This window comes from Diabrotica undecimpunctata, chromosome 6, assembly GCF_040954645.1.
Source record: "Diabrotica undecimpunctata isolate CICGRU chromosome 6, icDiaUnde3, whole genome shotgun sequence".
NCBI classification, from domain to species: domain Eukaryota; kingdom Metazoa; phylum Arthropoda; class Insecta; order Coleoptera; family Chrysomelidae; genus Diabrotica; species Diabrotica undecimpunctata.
The window spans coordinates 29250910-29270871 of NC_092808.1; the positions used below are offsets into that span (position 1 = coordinate 29250910).

Genomic DNA, 19962 nt, shown 5'->3' on the forward strand with positions numbered 1-19962 from the left:
GTAGATCTCATGCAGCATAAGTTTGAGCACCACTGTTTTAAAGTAAATAAGTAGTTAAAATATATCATTAAACAAGATCATATTATAATACAGTAAGAACATATTAAATGTAAAATATGTAAATAAATAATAAATACTTTCCCAAACAACTAATAAAGCCTGGAATTAAGCAAAAAAACTTGTAGGTTCACAGATTGTTTGCACACAAAAATAATTTAAAATTGGCATGTATCTAAGGAAGCTGATGTTTAAGCGAAATATGTCAAGTTGACTACATTCTGTAGAAATGAAAGACAATGCTGTGTTTTATGTGATACCAAGAATTAATTAGTAATAAATAGATGCGATTCCACTTATCTTAGCAGCGTATGTGAGAAAATAAAAAGTTAGTGTTAGTAATTATTAGGACAACAATCTGTTTGTTACTGTAGCAAATTAGTATTAGTGCAGTTAAGCATAAACATTAATAACCACAGCAACTATGGAATACTAAGCTCACATTCTGACCACAACTCACTTGGAATTTTCCAAAACTGGACTAGGCCCCTCAGATTCGGGAGTTGGTGGATTATGCGTTTCTTTCGTGAAGGCTTCCTTCAAGAAAGAAAACGAAAAATTTTTTCTGAAAATTAAATGAAATGATGTACAAAAAAAAACTACAAGCAATGGTAATTGTGTAAACTATTTACTGTGTTCTATGGTTACCTATGTCAAACATGACTGGATACTTGTATATGCACACATGACAAAAGTTAGTATTGACACAACAGCCAACTGCTGAGAAGAGGTTGAATTTTTTACATTATACAATCTAAATGTGGTCTATATACAGGTTTGAAAATGCTGAAACAGGTCGATTTTTATTCCAAAGAGCCATCTTTTAACTATACAAACACCTGTCTCTTTCATGACCGGAAAGGTGATGGTCGCCATTTTCTGCGATTATCAAGGAATGATCTACATCGACTACCTGGAGAAGGGCAAAAAGGTCACAAGGCTCTGCTATGCCGAATTATTGGACCGATGCGACGCCGAATTGCAGTAAAAATGGCAACATTTGGCGAAGAAAAAAGTGCTCCTCCACCATGACAACGCACCGACTCATACCTCCGCCGTCACCATGGCGAAATTGGCCGAATTGGACTATGAACTGTTCCACCGTATTCTCCAGATTTGGCCGCGTGTGACTTTTGTTTCCAAACTTAAAAAAGGCACTCGGCGAGCAGAAATGTAAGTCGAATGACGAGGTCATCGCCGCCACGGAAATCTACTTTGCACACCTCAAATAAACGTATTTTTCAGACGAGTTAAAGTAGTTGGAGGTTGGAGCATCGCTGGGTCAAGTGTACTGAGCTATTAAAAGAAGATTATGAAATAAATCATTACTTTTCCAAAATTTTCGTTTTTCTTTTGGAGGCTAAGTACTTACCAAACCGCTCTGGTATTATATAAAAAAGTATATCAATGTACTAACATTGAGTGTAAATAACTTTTTTAACTAAAAAATAAGAAATACGACATAAGGTGAAGAAAACCTAGTCAGAAACATCAAAGCAGAGATTAGAATAGATTTGACATAATACTAACATTATTAGAAACTAAATTCTTCTTCTTGTATATAGGCTTTAAAACCTGTTTCTTCTTCAATATTAGCCTCCTAAATTGTTTAAATTATCGCACCAACTTTTTCTTGGTTTGCCAATACTTTTTCGTCCATTTGATGACTTATCTCGTGCTATTCGTACTATCCTATCCTCTGCCATTCTACTAATGTGTTCGTTCCACTCCTGTTTCCGATTTGTCGGCCATCGATTTATGTCTTCTATATTGCATGCTCTTCTTATGTTTTCGCTTCTCTCCCTATCCAACAGACTTTCCCCTGATATTCGTCGAAGTATTTTCATCTCTGTTGTTTCTAGTAGTGAGTGGAGTGGTCTCGTTTTTGATGTGTCAGGTCTTGTCTCCGCCGTGTATGTTAATATAGATCTAATTGCTGCTTTATAGATTCTTGTTTTTGTGTCTTGTCTTAGGTGTTTGTTCTTCCAGATTGTGTCATTAAGAGATCCCGCCGCTTTATTTAACTTAAATTTTAACCTGAGGAAACCTTAAAAAAAAACCTGAGGAAATCATGATAGTGTTTAATACAGCAAACAACGGTCCTGGGCATTACCATCGCCATTCTTTTACGTCTAGCTCCCAGTAATTTTTATCTACGTATCTAAACACCTAGTAATTTATCTACGTCCTAAAGCCTTCGCAGGAGTTACAAATGTGCCAAACATATCACCTTTTTTCACCTCTGCCAAAAAACTTATTCTTCAGAGATCTGAATTATCAAAATAATTACTGAATAACTTAGAAAAAAGTATTTGCAGTTGATATCAACCAAAATTACAAATTCCTTGCACATTATGGCAGTAATTAGCACCGCAGGGACATAAATGACATTTTAAATTTGGCAGTTAGTAGAAATTACCGGAATTATTTTAAACTTTGAAACAAATGTTTGTTTAATGCACATTTTATTATACTACTGCTACTAATAAAAGATAAAAGTTGATAAGTTACTATTAGAAACAAATAATGTATAGTATTATGTAAAATTATTAGCAAACGATATTTGTAAATTACATAAAATTGTACGTGAGGACTTGTTGAGAACTCCTGGTTTATTCCGTTTATTTTGAAAGATAGACAATAGAGAACGCCATCGCTCACTGCATAAAACTGGCAACGTCTTGGCGAAACTCCCATAAGGTTAGCATTGCATATCTTACCCTGTACAGACTAGTCACTTTGAGACAAAGTATAGGATGGTGAAATTGTTGTAAGATACTGATTTCTAATTGGAAGCACATTGACGTCGTGAGCGTGAGCATAGGCAATGAATTGTGTTTCTTTGACTCTTGCTTTCGTTTAGTTATTTTATTTTAGTAAAGTTTACTAATTTGCGCCGAAAACGCAATCTTGGATAATAATACTTATAGAGCGAGATAAATTTAAGGCTGGGACGGTATCGATGATGATGATAATTATGTGTATGTAATTTAAAATACATATAACACAAATACAACAAAATATGTAAGTGACATCTGGTTCTTAAATTTTATAAATAATTAGTGTAGCATAAGGGAAATGAAAACATCTTTATGCTACACATTGTTTTGATGTAAAAAAAATTGTATATTTTGTTTATAAAAAGTATACCATATATTAAATAAAATTTACTTACTTGATAGGTTTCTCTACTTCAGATTCGGAATTGTCAGTGGCATCAGTAGGGTTTCGTGAATCTGATCCCGTTCGTTTGTGACTAACATGTGGCACTTTAATTTCATCACTGTCGGCTCTTTCCGATGTCCCCGTGGACGTTTGCTCCATTGTGCCTTCTGGTTGTCCTTGATTTTCTTGCTATCGGTACAATTAGACAATTTATTAATCACGTCAGTAGCATCGTTACAAGTATGTATGAATAAAAATAAATTAGTAAACATACAGATATTGGATATTAAATGGTGGAATTAAAAAGATTGTTGAAAGTCGATAGACGATAATATTTTTTATGAAAGTATGATAGTTTTCAATGCAAGACTTATAATTAACGATTTTTTAGCGATGTAAACATTTTTAAAGATAAAATTCATAATTACATAAATATTATCATATCCTGTTTGTAGTCAAATCAGGAGTAAGCGTTTGCTGCGTTTGTATACACAAAAGCTAATAAAACTCGAGACGAAGTGTAAACGAATTAGCTGGAGGGAGATTTTATGAGGTCCCGCATAAATGATATCATGTCCAATTTCTAAATAAATATATTAGTACGGAAGAAAAATAAAAATTAAAATTTTGGAAGACAAAAATGATACTGAAGCCACTTTACAGTCACCCCAAGTCTAAGATTGAATTTACAACATTGAACTTTACGTAGGACAACGCTAGTAAGTCGTAAAATAAGTTTAATAAACAAAATACAATTTTCTTTTTCTTCTACTTCTTCCTTCGCTTTTATATTCTTTTATTTTTGTACGAATCCTATACATAGGATCCTTGAGTTTTCCTTGTCACTCAGAAAAAAGATAAGGTAAGGCCATTTTTATTTAGTTAAATTGTTATCTACTTCTTTTTATTTCCTTTCCTTTAAGATACTTCAGACCCGGTTTCACGGGGACGTCTTTAAACCCGAGTTTCTGCATTTAATCTAAATTCAAAAACAGTAATAGGGCACTACTAGGGCCCCACTAATAGAGCTAATATATGGGAATATTAGTCCTACGACAGATGTATATAAGGTATAATCAAATAAAACCCCTCGTATCAACTGAGAACATGACATAGGGGCTACAGCTGTGGCCTTAGCTGTAAGTTGTTAATGTATCTTGAAATACACTCATACATAAAAAACGTGTACGCACAATTGATTCATCGTGTAGTTAGATTTTGTGATGCGACTACTGCACTCACCAATCCCGAGTTGTAACAAAGGAGTAGAAAGCTGCAGTCTTACAAGAGATGCCATAAAACGATTAGAGGCATTTGAGATATGATGCTACCGACGTATGTTAGGGGTCCCATATATACACCAGACAACTAACATTATTATTCTCCAGACGCTAAGAAAAGACAAAGAAATTTTTAATACCTAAAGAACAGAAAATTGGCTTACTTCTACAGTTGATTCTAAAAGGCAAGATTGAAGGAAAGAGGAGCCCTGGACGTAGACGTAAATCCTGGTTGGCCAATAGAAAATGGACTGGTCTAACGTCAACTGAACTATTTCGCGCTGCTGTGAATAGAATAAGAGGGGTCAATGTGGTCGCCAACATCAAGAGAATATAGGCACCTTTAGAAAAAGAACACTACCGTACCATATTCAATGATGGGATAGCACAGGGGAAGAAATGTTGCCTAAGCGATGCACCAGAGAGCTACCGAACTCCTTGCCTGAAAGCATTTCAACTCAGAGCCAAAAAGACATGTCTCGGAAGAGGATTCAGATATGGGTGACTTTTCTGAATCCATACTTAAAAATATATTCTTAGTAAACAAATAATGCGCATTGTCTTCGATGAATGGCAAAGACAAGTATCGGTCGGACGTCGAAAAATCAGCAATCTCCGCTAGGCTGACGACACTTTAATACTAGCATCATCAAAAGACGAACTTAAGCACATTACGAACAGACTAGATACTATTAGCCATGAATAAGGACAAATATTATTTGCATAATATTAATGCAAAGAAGACCAAGGTGACGATCATTGCTCGAATTAAAAATAACAATTATAAGCTAAGAAATGTAGCAGGATATGAAGTGGTAAGTCGTTTCAATTACGTGGTGTCTGTTATCACAAACAATGGAGGATGCGAAGAAGAAATACGTCGACACTTGCTAAAACTTACTAAAATCTGGAGACACGGCCATAACTGTGAACAGCAAACTACGCTTTTTGCATTTTTTTTATAGCTACCTACGCGGTAGAAATTTGAACTATCAAAAAGTCTGGCTTATAACGTATAATGGTCTTTGAAATATGGGTAGAATGATGCGCATACCCTGAACAACACATCACACATATATATCTCAATATGAACAGAACTCCACATCATCACTAAATCGTCATTTCGATGGTCAAACCAAATAGAGTACAACCGGTTACTCTGTCTCCCTCTCTTTCTTTCTCTATCGCTTACTCTCTCTCTCTCTTTCTCTCTCTCTCCCTCTCTCTCTCTTTAAGGAGCAGACCACACACAGGAGAGAAGAATAGATAGCCAATCATACGTCGAATACAATAAAATCACAAAATCTTTACGAAGGATAAAGAATAGATGAGATGTGTTCTTTGTTTCATTACTACTAGTACAATGTTGTAGGTATTCTTTCCTCTTTTCATATGCCAACTCTGATTTCGATGTTGAGCCATGGCATTGATATTGTTATTGTATCAAGACTAATTTTTCTGACTCCTATAGCTTCTTTTACAACTTGTATTACGTATATAGTATAATCTTGATTTTGAAGAATACGAACTGATTTAATTTTAAAACTTCTTGAATATTGTCAGCTGAAAGAGAGAGATATTGTCAATCCGAGACGGAGAGGGAGGAAGACTTAAAAGCGCGTGTTGATCCTTCGCATGGCGACGGTCGCCACTTCAATAACCGGTTTGACCCGCCTCAAAAACGTTCTGATTTGCCACAAGCTGTTATAATCATCAAACGATATCGAAAAATGTAAACAAATGCTACAAATATACAATATTATTAGGTATATCACTGGAGTACTTACTTCTGAAAATGATTCAACTGAGTGTCTAATGGAAAGTTTGTCCTCTTCGTTGGCAGGAGGTACGTAGTCTTCGTCGTCACTAGTTAAACCTAATTCATTGCCATAAGATTGATGAACCTGCCAACAAGCAAAATAAATTAATTTATATCTGTTTCATTTCAATGTGTCAAGACAAAAGTGTGCATTTTTTAATTGAGAACTAAAATACACCTAAAATGACGAAACGATTCCACATGAAAGTCCATTTCTAAAATGGTTAATAGAAAAAAAAGACCTACTCACAATCTGCTAATACGAACTTGATGATCGATTTCAAGCACTACAATTCTCTGTTCATGGTCAGTTCCCAATAAGGTTACTGAAGAGATGAAGGTACAAGAGATATGGTCAGTGTTAAGCATATTATATTATACTTACCACCGACCATATCTCTTGTACCATTAAGTGTTATTGTAACACAGAGCTTTTTAGAAGAAAAAACTTTATTCAAAATTATATTGCTGTATATACATGGGGGAGCCTTGTAACTGGCTCCCTACATAAGAGGGTTGGAAATCTTTTGATTCCAAGATTTACTTCTAAGGACTTTTGTATGGATGTATCTCCATAGGTTTGGATCTTCAGTGACCGTTGAAGGATAAGGATTGTTAATGTGAGCAAATATAGCTCCAGAGAAATAAAATCATTTTAAGTTTATCGACTTATAATTAAATATTTTTAAAGTAGAGAGGCCCAACACGGCCGTAGTGTACTATACAATGTCAAAAAATTCTTTCTTTATAACACGTGAAAGAGAAAACCGTATGTATAAAAAACCGATTTCGGCGTAGAAAAATATTTTATACATGAATTGAGAGTGTTTTAAAAATGCACATGCCTCAAGGGCGATGTGTGAGAATAAACTGAACTGATAATACTACTTGATGCGTAAAAGTTAAGATTACTCCTCTTTTATTTAGGTGTGAAAACTATTTAAGAGGTTGAGGCGCCAATGAGTCGGGTGTCCCGAGCAAACTAGATAAAGTGACTATTTTACTTATTCTACACTAAGAAAAGTCTAAAAAATTACATTTTTATTTTATATTTTAAAAACAATATGTTCATTTCTGGAACAATACACATATAACAATAAGATATAAACTGGAAGTCGATGGAGTTGGCATTGAACAAGTAATGGAAACTAAGAATTACACTATGCAGCTACGGAGACGTTCACAGAGCAAGTAAATTACCAGGATGCCTTAATAACACTATATGACGTAACCGACACATTAACTGAATGCAAGGGTGTGTGTGTTGAAAATAACAGAAATGAAAATACTCAGAAAAATTACAGGAAGTTTCAGCTGAGACACCGAATAAGTAGTGACGAGATCACAACAACATGTAATGTATGGGGTATAAACGAGTGGACACTAAAGAAAAAAAAAAAGAATGGAACAATCACAGAATGTCGAGCAAAAATGTCGTTAATATATGAAGAGACAAATCACCAAGTGGTATAAGAAGTATAGGCCGATCTCGCAAGAGATGGAATGACAAACTTCCATAGAAGCTACAACTCGCCCATGAACAAGCAACACTACTAACAATAAGAAAGAAGAAGAAAAAGTTTAGTATGGCTACATCTTATTAAATAATGTTTTCCTAAATGAAATAGTCTGATGTTAGTTGATAGTTCGACGGCCTTCTAGGGTTAGACTGGGGGTGAACTCTTGCTATAACTTCGAACGATTCAAAATATTGAAAGTGATAACACGGAAGAATGGATTTAAGGGAAAGAAGAAGACCCGACGGCGAAGGTACTGAACGTTTCGGAAAAATCAGAAAAATATGAGAACATAAATAAAAAACACGAAATATGACACGGGGAAGCTAAACATGAAACAATTATAAAATAACAAAAAAAGAAAATTAAAACCTAAGAGCTACGAGAAATTGTATTCCAAGAAGAATGATCAAATACAAGAAGTGATCTCTAAAAGCTCTATGTTTACGTTTATTTGTAATGTTTTATTATTTGTTATCTTTAACAGACGATACTGTGAGAAATGGATGACATATCAGGATAGTGGGTAAACAATTAAAAGTCTTCATGTAAAAATTCAACGTTCTAAACTTCTATTGTCTCTGGGCTTCCATATAGCCTACATTGCTTTGTTTTTGCCCTGTAATATTACACAGTGCATTTGAGTTTACATTTAGCGGCAATTACGCAATAGCACTGAGAGAATGGTATTGTAAATATATAACTATGCATTTACTTTTAATATAAACATGTTAAAATACACCTACTTCAATATTTTTCAACGCTAAACGATAATACGACTTTTTCCGAAAGTAAAATATGGAAAAAACAAACTCCAAAAACCACATATTCTTTAAATGTAAACAAACACAAAACTTTCTATCGTGTGTAAAACAATGGAGGTTTTTGAATGAACACTGGATTAAAAATATAAAATGAGATAATAATATATAAAAAATAATTACACAGTTATACTTTTTGTTAAATAATGACTTTGATAAAATAAACTTACAACAAGTGGAAAATTACCTTAACATTTGAAATCAAATATTCTCAGGAAACAAAATGTTAGTCAACTTTTAGTAGACTAAATTTAGAACCGAACTCGTCTATGTCCAAAATTGTCTGTTAGCTGTATTTTTGACCAAAACTTTCTTTGTTACAGTGGGTACTTACTGCAGAAATATTGCAAGTCCAGGTTTAAAATTATTTAAGCATTTCAAATAATACTGAAGTAGTGTATGTCAACATTTATTAGTTCTCTTCTCATCTGAGTTGATTTAAATCAAATATACTGAGTGCAGAACTAGCCTACCTGGAGATAGACTAGTTTTGCACTCGCCAGATCGTGGCAGCACTAGTCTAGTTTTTGTAAACATAGGTTAGTTTGTGTTATTTGTATCTCAACATCAACAGTAAAAATTGTACCTAAAAACCATCTTTTTCCTGTTTGAGAATTCAAATAATTATGTTGAGTCGTGAGAAGTATATGGTGGCACTGTCACAATAATGTAAGTATTAACATTAACTTATGCTTTAGGTTATGTAGGTTACTTTTATAATTACATTTTAGCAAATAGTAATTTTTGTTATTGGCCTCTACCTTAGGATTTTATTATAAATAATGTAGAGGAGAAGCCTATTATACGCTCGATAGTAAGAAATTATCTATATACAGGCCACGTCACCATCGACGGTAAATATATAGTAGTGCCTCGGGGCTCGGGAGACTGAGACCTCGGAAGCCCTGAAGAAGACATCAGAGAGGATGTCGAAAGCTCGGAGAAATGAAAATTAACGCGGTTCAACCCGGAGGACTGGTGAGTTTAATATTAATTTTTATAATAATAATCTTAGCTCTAGGTTTAATTGTACTAACCGCGGAATCTTTCGGAACATTCATTTTTTTCTACAGCATTCAGCGTTTCGTTAAATTTTATAACGCGCGGTTTTCCCACATTATCAAGTAATAATATAATTAATAAAACCCATTTAAAAGGTAAGCCGTTATTTAAAAAATCCTAAAGTTTTTCTTTTGAAAATGAAAAATAATGGTAATTATTTGCCCATATGCTTACGGCGTGCTAAGCTGAGTACACTGGTGCCAAATCTAATGAACCTTGGAAATACGCATGTCCGAAAAATAATGAATCCTAGAAACATTGATTATTTTGTCTACTGAATTGCGCGACACGGTCGGATCTACACGTATCTATAAATTGATCTTCTTCAAGTGCCATCTCCGCGGCGGAGGTCGGCAATCATCATAGCTATTCGGACTTTTGAGACGGATGCTCTGAAATCAATTCTCAGCTGAAATACTCTTCTCCAATTTTTTCAACATGCCGACAGGTACTTTTCCCATATCTCTGGCGTAATTTCATATAGTCTAGTATATAGTCATATAGTCCTAGTTAAGTTCAGGATGATATGGTGGTAAACGTAAAACCGAGTGGCCGTACTCTGGTAGTAATTATTGGTCTACAGCATACACAGGGATTTTAGGTTTAGCAGCTAGTATCATATTGCATAGCTGTGGTTTTCTTCAACTGTCCTCGAAAAATATATTCCTCTCTGTCAACCATTTTCTCATGACGTCTTTTTTCGGAACTGATGTAGGACATTTTGTACTTTATAATATGAAGCGTTATCTATTACCGTTGACTGGATATCGTATATTCAATCAACACTATTACTAAAACTGAATTCGAAGGTAAATTGTGAAGAAATTTTTCTTTCGACCATTTCATATGATTCTGGTGATCAATGTCGTCATGATACTCATCAGTTTTGAGTCCGGGTAAAAAAATAAGAGCAGCGTTTACAACATTCAGCATAATCCATTTTTACTACCACAATGTAAAATAATCAGTCTTTACCCTTTAGAAATAGTAACTTTTAAGCCTTTTACGTCAGTCGTCAGAGACGAAAATGCACTGTACCTCTAAAAATCATACGAACAAGCTGATTTTTGTTGAGAATGTCAATTTTGAAGCACCAAAGCCATTGGCATGTCGCCTTCGTGTAAACATTTTCCTATCCAAAAATCCACAATTATATCGAGAAACACAAAAATAAAACTCCCAGTCTATACTTACGTAATAATACGCCCAGTCTTAACATATGCTTCAGAAACTTGACTCTAACAAAAAGTAATGAAAACATGTTAGGATGTTTCGAAACATGTTTCGAAAGAAAAGTACTAAGGCGAATCTATGAAGCAGTGAATGACAATGTAGTGTAGAGAAGACGATACATCTTCGAACTTTATAGAATATATCAGGAACCAGATATCGTAAAACATATTAAGGTAGGACGTCTGAGGTAGATAGGGCATGTAATGCGGATGGAACAAAATGACTCAGCTAGAAAAACGCTCCTTGATAGACCAATTGGTCAGAGAAGGATAGGAAGACCCAGAACAAGGTTCCTTGATAACATCGATGAAGACATGAGAAATATGGGAATACGTGCTTGGCGGAAGAAGGCGATAGATAGGGACGACTGGAGACAAATTCTTGAGAAGGCTAGGACTCGTGCAGGGTTCTAAAGCCAGAATGATAATGACGATAGAATAAATATATATGATGACTAGAAACGAATTGTTCGAGACTAGTGAATGGATGTGAACAACCGCTATTTTGTGACGCTTTACCCTACAAATACTTTAAAATTACTTATGATCTTAGTGAATAAATGTCTTACTTTTAAATGTGTTTTTTTAGTTTTCTTAGAAATTATGTTCTTTTTATTCATAAGCATCAAATTTATAATTTTCTTCCTGATAGAGTTTGGAAAAAACACAAAAACAGGTCGATTTTTATTTACAAACTGTTTTTTTGTTAAACATCTAATCGTTTTCTGTTATATTTGTCGAAGTTATGACGACATCGACTTTTTTAACAGGACACCGTATATTTAATTGAAGAAATAAATAATCCTTTCAGAAACAAATTCAACGGTATAGTGTTTGGCTATCCTTCTTTAATTATGTTCGGACTTAATCCAACCTTTCAACAACGCTCCTAGCTCTTTCCTCTTGCTGTAACACTGCGATGTCCAAAATTTGACTTTGCGAAAGATTGCACACAAAAAGCCCTCTCTTACGTTACGTTTCAACTGTCGAACGAAGCAGCCACAGCGGTGAATGATGCGATCACGTTTAACTACTGTTAGTTGTAATATTTCTTATACAAGAGCACAGAGCAAATAAATGGTAATTGTATCATCTAACAAACAATTTAAAAATATACTGTTTATAATCGTAATACATTTCTACTGAGTAAGAGTAGGTTATTTAAATCCATACAACAAAAAAAAAACCACCGCTTAATGGAAATACACCAAAACTCAAAGGAATAATTTAAAGTAATTACTTGTACCCAGCCAAAATATTTATCCAGCTACACTTGGACGGTGTTAGAGAACCCCTCCCGTTCCAAATTACTTTACGAAATATTCGAGGAAACATGTAAAGACAGCTGTTCAACCAAATCAAATTTTCGGCACTGGGTATATCAGTTTTTGTTGTTCTCGTTTATTTATCAACCATTTATTTTTTGCATTAATAATTAATAAGACATGTATAATATATTATATTAATAAGTATGTAGACTGTTTTGTTTGTATAATTTGTATTTTCGGAAAAGGGTTTCCGATATGAAATTTAAAACGACCAATAAAGATTTTAGCTATTTATGGTATATTTTTAATAAAATATATGAAAAACTAATACACCAAAATGAAACAGTTGCAGAAAAACACAAATTTAAATTTAAATTATTTGTTACTTGACATTCCGATTTCCCAACTCTTTTTTTTTATATAAAATGTTAATATAGAATTAAAATGCTATATATAATATAATACTTAACTGTCCTGACATGGAAATTTCTTAGATTACCTTCATAAATGTAGTAAACAAGTAATATTATTAGTATTAATGATACACTTTCCAAAGAAGAAAAAAATCGATCAGTTTATAAGTACGTGTTTTGTTTGGAACAAGTACCCATATGTACTACAAGATTACTAAAATTTGTGAGTCTTTTATGACATATTTTTTAGTAATATTGTAAAAATAACTATACTCGAAATTCAATAGGATTTTCAGGGACTCATTTTTTAAGCCATAAAACAGTTGGTGGGGAGCCGGTAAATACTGATTTCTTTATTCATATTTATTATCATAATTATTCATAATTATTATCCACACAAATTCGCCTCCCAACTAACATTTTGTCGCTAAAATCTATTACAGACTCGAGTCGATGTGTTCTGATATTTAGTACTTATTAGAAAGGACAAAGCAGTAGGCCCAGATGGGATACTTCATGAATTAATCAAATGCATTGATGATGAAACCCTCCACAAATATATTTAACAAAATTTACATAAAATATGTATACTCGTTATTGTCTTGTTACTCTACCAAAGATGCACGCGCAACAGTATGTTCACAATACAAAACATTATCTTTAATAAGGCACACACATAAAATCTAATTTCTTTGCTGACTACTATTGTTTTACTTTTCTGAGATGAGATTGTCATATTAAATTCTTTTGTCTTTATGTTAAATCTGTGGACCAGTCTTTGCAGACTATCTTCATCTTGGGCTATCAATATTGCGTCGTCTGCGTAAGAGAGTATTTTTATTTCTTTGTTTCCCATTCTGTATCCTCTTCCGTTGTTAACGCTTTTGATGATTTCATCCATGATTTAAATTGAAGAGCATGGGGCTCAATAACTCCCCTTGTATTATTCCACTGCCTATTTCTATAGGTTCTGTAAGTTGTCCATCTATTCTGACTTCCATTTTGTTGTTTTGGTAGACGTTTTCGATAGTTTTTATAATTTTTAGGAAACTTCTCTATTATACAGAAATACTGGTTTATTATACTCTAGTGATATATATATATATATATATATATATATATATATATATATATATATATATATATATATACATATATATATTCAGGGATTCTACAGTATTCACTGCCTTCCCTCGCTTAACCGTTTCCATCTCTCTCTGTTGTCCCATTCTCCATCGTTTAGGCCTCTCTTACTCATGGCGTCGTCTACTTCGTTCCTCCAGGATTTTCGGGGTCGTCCTCTTTTCCTCCTTCCTATGGGGCTCCATTCGGTTATTCTCTTTATCCATCTGCTGTCGCTAGTTCTTCTTACATGTCCATACCACTTTAGTCTTTTTTGTTCTATATATGTTAGTATGTCTGTTTCTATTGATGTTCTTTGCTTTATTTCGTCATTACTTCTCTTATCCATTCTTGTCACTCTGCAGCATATTCGCAGTCATTCCATCTCTGTTGCTACTATCTTACTGCTGTTTTTCTTGTTTATGATCCAATTTTCAGCCCCATATGTCATAATACTTCGCACTAATGTTTTATAAATCTGTGTTTTTGTCTTCATATTTAGGCGTCTATCCCACCATACTGAGTTAAGTTGTCGGATTGCTGTTCTCGTTTGTCCTAATCTTTGTGTAATTTCTTCCTCTGCTGTTGCCTTTCGTGATTATAAACCCCAAGTATTTGAATTTATCCTTTCCTTTGATTGTTACGTTGTCATCAATCTGTAGATCTTCTATGTCTTCTTCACTTGTAGATAGGTACTCTGTTTTCGCGAGGTTAATATCTAGGTCAGCCTTCGTATATTCTTCTTGTAGTTTCTTCATCATGTAGCTGAGGTCTTCTTGGTCTTGTGCAATCACTACTTCATCGTCTGCAAAGATTAACGTATATAGGTATTCGTTCCGTACCAGTACTCCCATGCCTTCGCATTTTCTTTTCCATGTAGTCAAGGCTTTCTCTAAGTATATTTTGAATAGGGTTGGAGATGTGGAACAACCCTGCAGGAGCCCTTTTGTTGTGGTGAAATCTCCTATGATTTTTGTTCCTATTTTAATGGACACTTTATTTTCTCTATACAGAGCTTTTGTAGCTTCTATGAGTTCCGTCTGTATTTCTAATTTGTACATTGCCTCCCATAGTTCTGACCTTGGTACAGAGTCATACGCCTTTCTCAGGTCCACAAATGCCAAATGTATCTCTATTTTTTGCTTTTTTCTTTTCCAACAGTTGTTCCAGTGTGTATATGTGGTCTATGAATGATCTTCCTGCCGTGAAGCCTGCCTGATCCCACCCGATTTTGCCTTTTATCGCTTGCTCTATCTTTTCTCGCAGTATCTTCCCATATAATCTTCCTATTGATGATATTACGCTTATTTCTCGGTAGTTTTCGCATCGTTTTCTATCTCCTCTCTTAAATATAGATGTCATAATATGCTTCCGTCCATTCCTTTGGGAGCTGTTCTCCATTTATGGCTTTCTGAAATATCCATTGTATCATCCGGTGTAATTTTTTTGATCCGTATTTTATAAGCTCAGGTGAGATGCCTCCAGGTCTCGGTGCTTTCTTATTTTTGATTGCTTTTATGACCGTTCTCATTTCCCTATCTGTTATTTCTATTTCTTGTTGTGGGGATCTGCTTCGTCTTCGCCTGTGTTCTTTTCCAATGAATTGTGGACTTTGTTCTGTTAACAGTTCCTTGTAATAGTCCTTCCATTCTTTGTCCTGTATATTTCCCAATTTAATTTTTTCTTGAGTTTTGTTTCAATCCTCTCAGTACTTTCCATGACTCCGAAGTTCTTGTACCTCCTATGTATGTTTCAATATTTAAGCAGGTTATTTCCCATTCTTTATTCTTTTGTTGTGTTATTTGTTTTTTCACTTCTCCATGTTTTTCTCTATATTCTTTAGAAACTTCATCGTTGTTTGTAGTCAGCCATTTTCTGTATAGTTGCTTTTTTTCTTCAATTATTCTTTTTGTTGGTTCATTTATTTCATAATAGTGCTGCTTATTTGTTATAATATCTTTTTCTCCAAGGGCTTCGAATGCTGCTTGTTTTATACTCGCCTTTATATGCTCGTATATTTCTTCGATGTTACCGTATCTAAATTCTATTAATTTTTGGTCTAGACGTCGTTGGTATAGTTCTCTTATTGATTGTTCTTGGAGTAGTTCCATATTGTATTGTTTTTCTCTTAATGCCCATTTTTGCTGTCAGTAGTAGTGATAGCGGCTCTAGTGATTTCTCAACTTAAATCTTCGTGCAAATAATACACAGAAGATTCTACAAAAATCTGGAAGAAGATACAGATAATAACAAGTTCATACAGCGATAATCAAAATTTACAACTATGAAACAGAAAGCATAGACATTAATAGAGGCGTTCGACAAGAGTGTGTGTTGTCTCCATTGTTACTCAACCTTTATATAGTACGGTACAGTAATAAACAGGAAAATCTTAAAAACATAAGATGTGCAGATGACACCGTTATTTTAGCTAACAGCTAAATGCACTACAATAGAGCAAATTAATGGAATATAAAGCAAGGATTAGAAATGAACGGGAAGAAAACCATGTGATGGAAATCTGGATATTAAAAATAGTGATTAGCGACATTTGAGATGTGGCGCTATAGACAGATGCCCAAAATACCGCGGATTCAAAGAGTTACTAATGCCGAAGTGCTGAGACGATTACACAAAGAGTGCGAAGTCATTAAGACAATTAAAGTGAAAAATCTGGAATATCTAGATCATACTACTAGCAGTCGTAAGTATAAAATGCGAAGACTTATAATGCAAGGAAATATCAAAGTTGAAAGTGTAACAATGTGCATCGCCACGTCACGTCAGCGCTCCGTATACACTCACTCCCACCACAACTTCCTCTTCCATAGATGCGCGCTAGAGGAGATGGATGGCCGATGATATAAAACAGCGTATGCAGCAAAAGAGAATCGAGTTCCACTAGAGTGCTGATCTAGTGCGAACTCCACCGGACCTCTGGGTGACTGGAAGCCAACGGTCCGGAGTTCCATCAGTGTTGATCTGATAACAACTCCACTGGTCCTAGGGTATCGACCCGTGGCTGAGTATTGATTAGTCGCTTTCCGCTCCTCGCCGGAACGAGTGTTGATCGGTCAGTTCCACCTCTTTTCCTCTGACCTCTCCTTCCTTTCTTCGCTTCTTCTTCTTCTCGTGCCACTCCTAGCGGAGATTGGAAATCATCATGGCCACTGCGACTTTGTTAGCAGCGCGCCTAAAAAGTTCAATCGAACTACACCCGAACCATTCACGTAGATTACGAAGCCACGATATTTTTCTTCTTCCCACACTTCTTTTGCCCTTAATTTTGCCCTGCATGATATTTCTTAAAAGTTCGTACTTTTCACCTCTCACAATGTGCCCCAAGTATTCCATCTTTCTAGTTTTTATCTCATTTAGAATTTCGCATCTTTTGTCTAAAGTTTGGAGTACTTGCGTGTTAGTGACGCGGTCCATCCATGATATTCTGAGAATGCGCCTATAGCACCACATCTCGAAAGCTTCGATGTTTTTTGTGGTCAACTGTTTTAGTGTCCAAGCCTCTACTCCATACAACAGGGTAGAAAAGACATAACACCGCAGCATTCGTATTCGTAACTTTATATTGATATCACGATTGCAAAAGAGTTTGCGCATTCTATTAAAGCGTTCTATTTCTTCGCTGCGTGTGTATTAATACACTGTAATTGCAGTTTCAATTTTATGACATTAATTGTATTTGATTTTTCGCAGGCATTAAACAGTGGATCCCTGAGCCGTGCGTTGAGGCCGTAATCGTAGGATTGGCAGTTCATTTTTATTATCTTGAATATAACTTTATTTTGTTATTTATTTGAGTCTTGAGTAGACCTTGTGATATACTATATTTTTCGTTATGTTGCCAGGCGCAAGAATGAACAAAGAGGAGATTTGCCTACAGGTCAACATACTACGTACAAGTGGCCATGAGAGAGACAATTATTATCTATATTCAGTTCACCAACGTTCAGGTATGGGTCTTGTGATTTGTTTACCGTTATGGCGAATGCAAGACGAATCGAATATTAAATTTGAATGACATATCGGTTGGTATCATTGGAATTCTCTGAATGAGATCTTCCCCATTTTTAATTAATCCCTTAAGTATCTTCGCGTGTATTATATTGTCTTATATATGAGTTTTAACACCAGCAAACGGGTACCGTTACATAGCTTTAGTTGATTGAGATTTTTAATCATTATTATCAACCAGTAAACCTTTAATTCTAAAATGGGCGGTGATAAGCCAAGCATCCATAGCCTTGTTCTTTGCTACTAAAATTGTTGGTTCACTGTGCCAATTGTTACTTTTTAAGGTTAGCAATGATGTGTGGAAACTCTTTATTAATGTGCTCGTCCTTTGTTCAAATGAAATGGCGAAAATTCGACGGAAACGAAATCAAGCTATTCGATTCGTCGACAGGAAAACGGTCATTAACGATAGCCAGCGATTGCTTGGAGAACTCTTCGGCAGAAAGATTAGCAATGCAACTTACTTATTCGTAATAAGTCAGTTTCATTAACTTGCCCGAGTAGTCATACGCTGGAACCAGCAGACGGAAAGCGACGTATAGGTCGTGTATTTCACCTATAACGCGATTACAAAATTCTAGGAGCAGTCATGCATTGTGTACATCATACATTTGGTGCACTCACAAGGGAATGAAAGTGCGGTTATTTATTGTTGTAAATAAACAAACATTCAACTACTGATAAAAGCTATGTATTATGTTAATTTGTTGATAAATAGATGTATTTATGTATTATGTTGCTATAACTAATAGCATGTTTTGTTACAGAATTTCAAAACGAAAATACGTCTTGATTTTTGTAAAATAAGAAGTAATGACGTATTCCATTCTAATGAGCACGAGGATGAAGATATCGACATGTTTTTGGAACCAGGTGTTTTAGACGAACAAAATATTTCAGACAATGAAAACGGTGTGGATGACAGTGACTGTGATGGTGAAGACGAGGTATCTTCATGAGTTAAAATGGACCACCGATCCAAATAATTCCCCTCAGCCCCGTCTTTTGTACGTAGTCCAAAAAAATAACAAAAACAACACTCTCCAAATATTCCATTTTTTCCAAATATTTTTATCAAATAGCTCCTTAAGATGAATAATTTCTATTTCTATCAGCCACCTATTTTCAGTTGTATCAGTTGTATCATATTTTCGTCACTCGTTTAGTCGATTTTGTTAATAATGGAGGACGAAAAATTATTTGAGTGCGTTCGTGAAGAAAGATTACTTGCTCTATGATTTATCACATCCATTATACTTTGATTCTCAGGTCTAAAATCAAAATAAAAGTTTTCTAAATAAACTTAAAACAAATAAAAAATGAAAGGGCGTGACTCAAACTTAAGAATGAATGAAGATGGCGTGCTAGCTTTGCAATGGATGGATAAAAAACCCATTCAATTTCTAAACAATTTTCACAAACTAAAAAAAATGTCACTGTGGAGAGAAAACAAAAGGATGGGACATCAGCGGAAATTAATTGCAAGCAATTAGTAAAAGATTACAACAAATATATGTGTTTCGTAGGTGTCTGATATGTCAGTATCTTGCTACAAATTGGATAGAGAATCCAAAAAGTGGTGGAATATAATTTTTTTTACATTTTGTTGACCCAACATTACTAAACTCACTTATAATTTTCAAACACTCAACAACTGGTACGGAAATCTCGTTGAAAGAATTTAAACTTACTGTGGCCACCGGTTTGATTGGAGCAGACCCATAAATGCCTAAATTTAGAAGAAGAACCACGGACAAACCAAGCACCAGTAAAAAGTTCAAAAACAAGTTCCTCTAGAAATAAGAACTGGCAAAGCAGCCTATATGCCTCAGCATGGAGCCAAAGTACGTTGTAAATGTTGCAGTACTACATGTGATGTAATGCCTATCTGAAAACAAAAATTGTTTCATTCCACTTCACGCTAAATAATTTTTTCGTTGTGGCTTGGTGGTTCCAAATGGTACCGTCTGTTTGTTGTAATAATTACAAAAATGGAATTTAAAAAAACCTTTATTTTGTCCTAATATGTCCTAAAAACAAATTATTCACCATTTAATTAAAAAAAAGGGTTAAAATAAACTAACACGCCACCGGCATGAACCACACTCATCCGCCGTCGCAGATAAAGCAGCATTTTTTTAAACCTAATTTTTAAACGATAACCTGACAAACGTATT

The 19962-nt window shown here is 34.7% G+C and overlaps 1 protein-coding gene across 4 annotated transcripts in view; it reads right to left on the minus strand.

Annotated features, from left to right (window-relative positions):
• Positions 1-19962, minus strand: part of GramD1B (GRAM domain containing 1B) — a 99059-nt gene that overhangs the window by 32656 nt on the left and 46441 nt on the right. For 3 of the 4 annotated variants that reach the window (XR_011951196.1, XM_072534536.1, XM_072534538.1), the window contains 3 exons: positions 6290-6406; positions 3233-3411; positions 518-622 (listed from right to left, as the gene is read on the minus strand). Coding sequence is in view for 3 of the 4 variants with exons in the window: in XM_072534536.1 (XP_072390637.1) it covers positions 518-622; positions 3233-3411; positions 6290-6406 (401 nt within the window). In the remaining variant the exon portion in view is untranslated. The remainder of the gene's footprint in view (positions 1-517; positions 623-3232; positions 3412-6289; positions 6407-19962) is intronic. The other variant, XM_072534537.1, reaches the window with a different exon arrangement.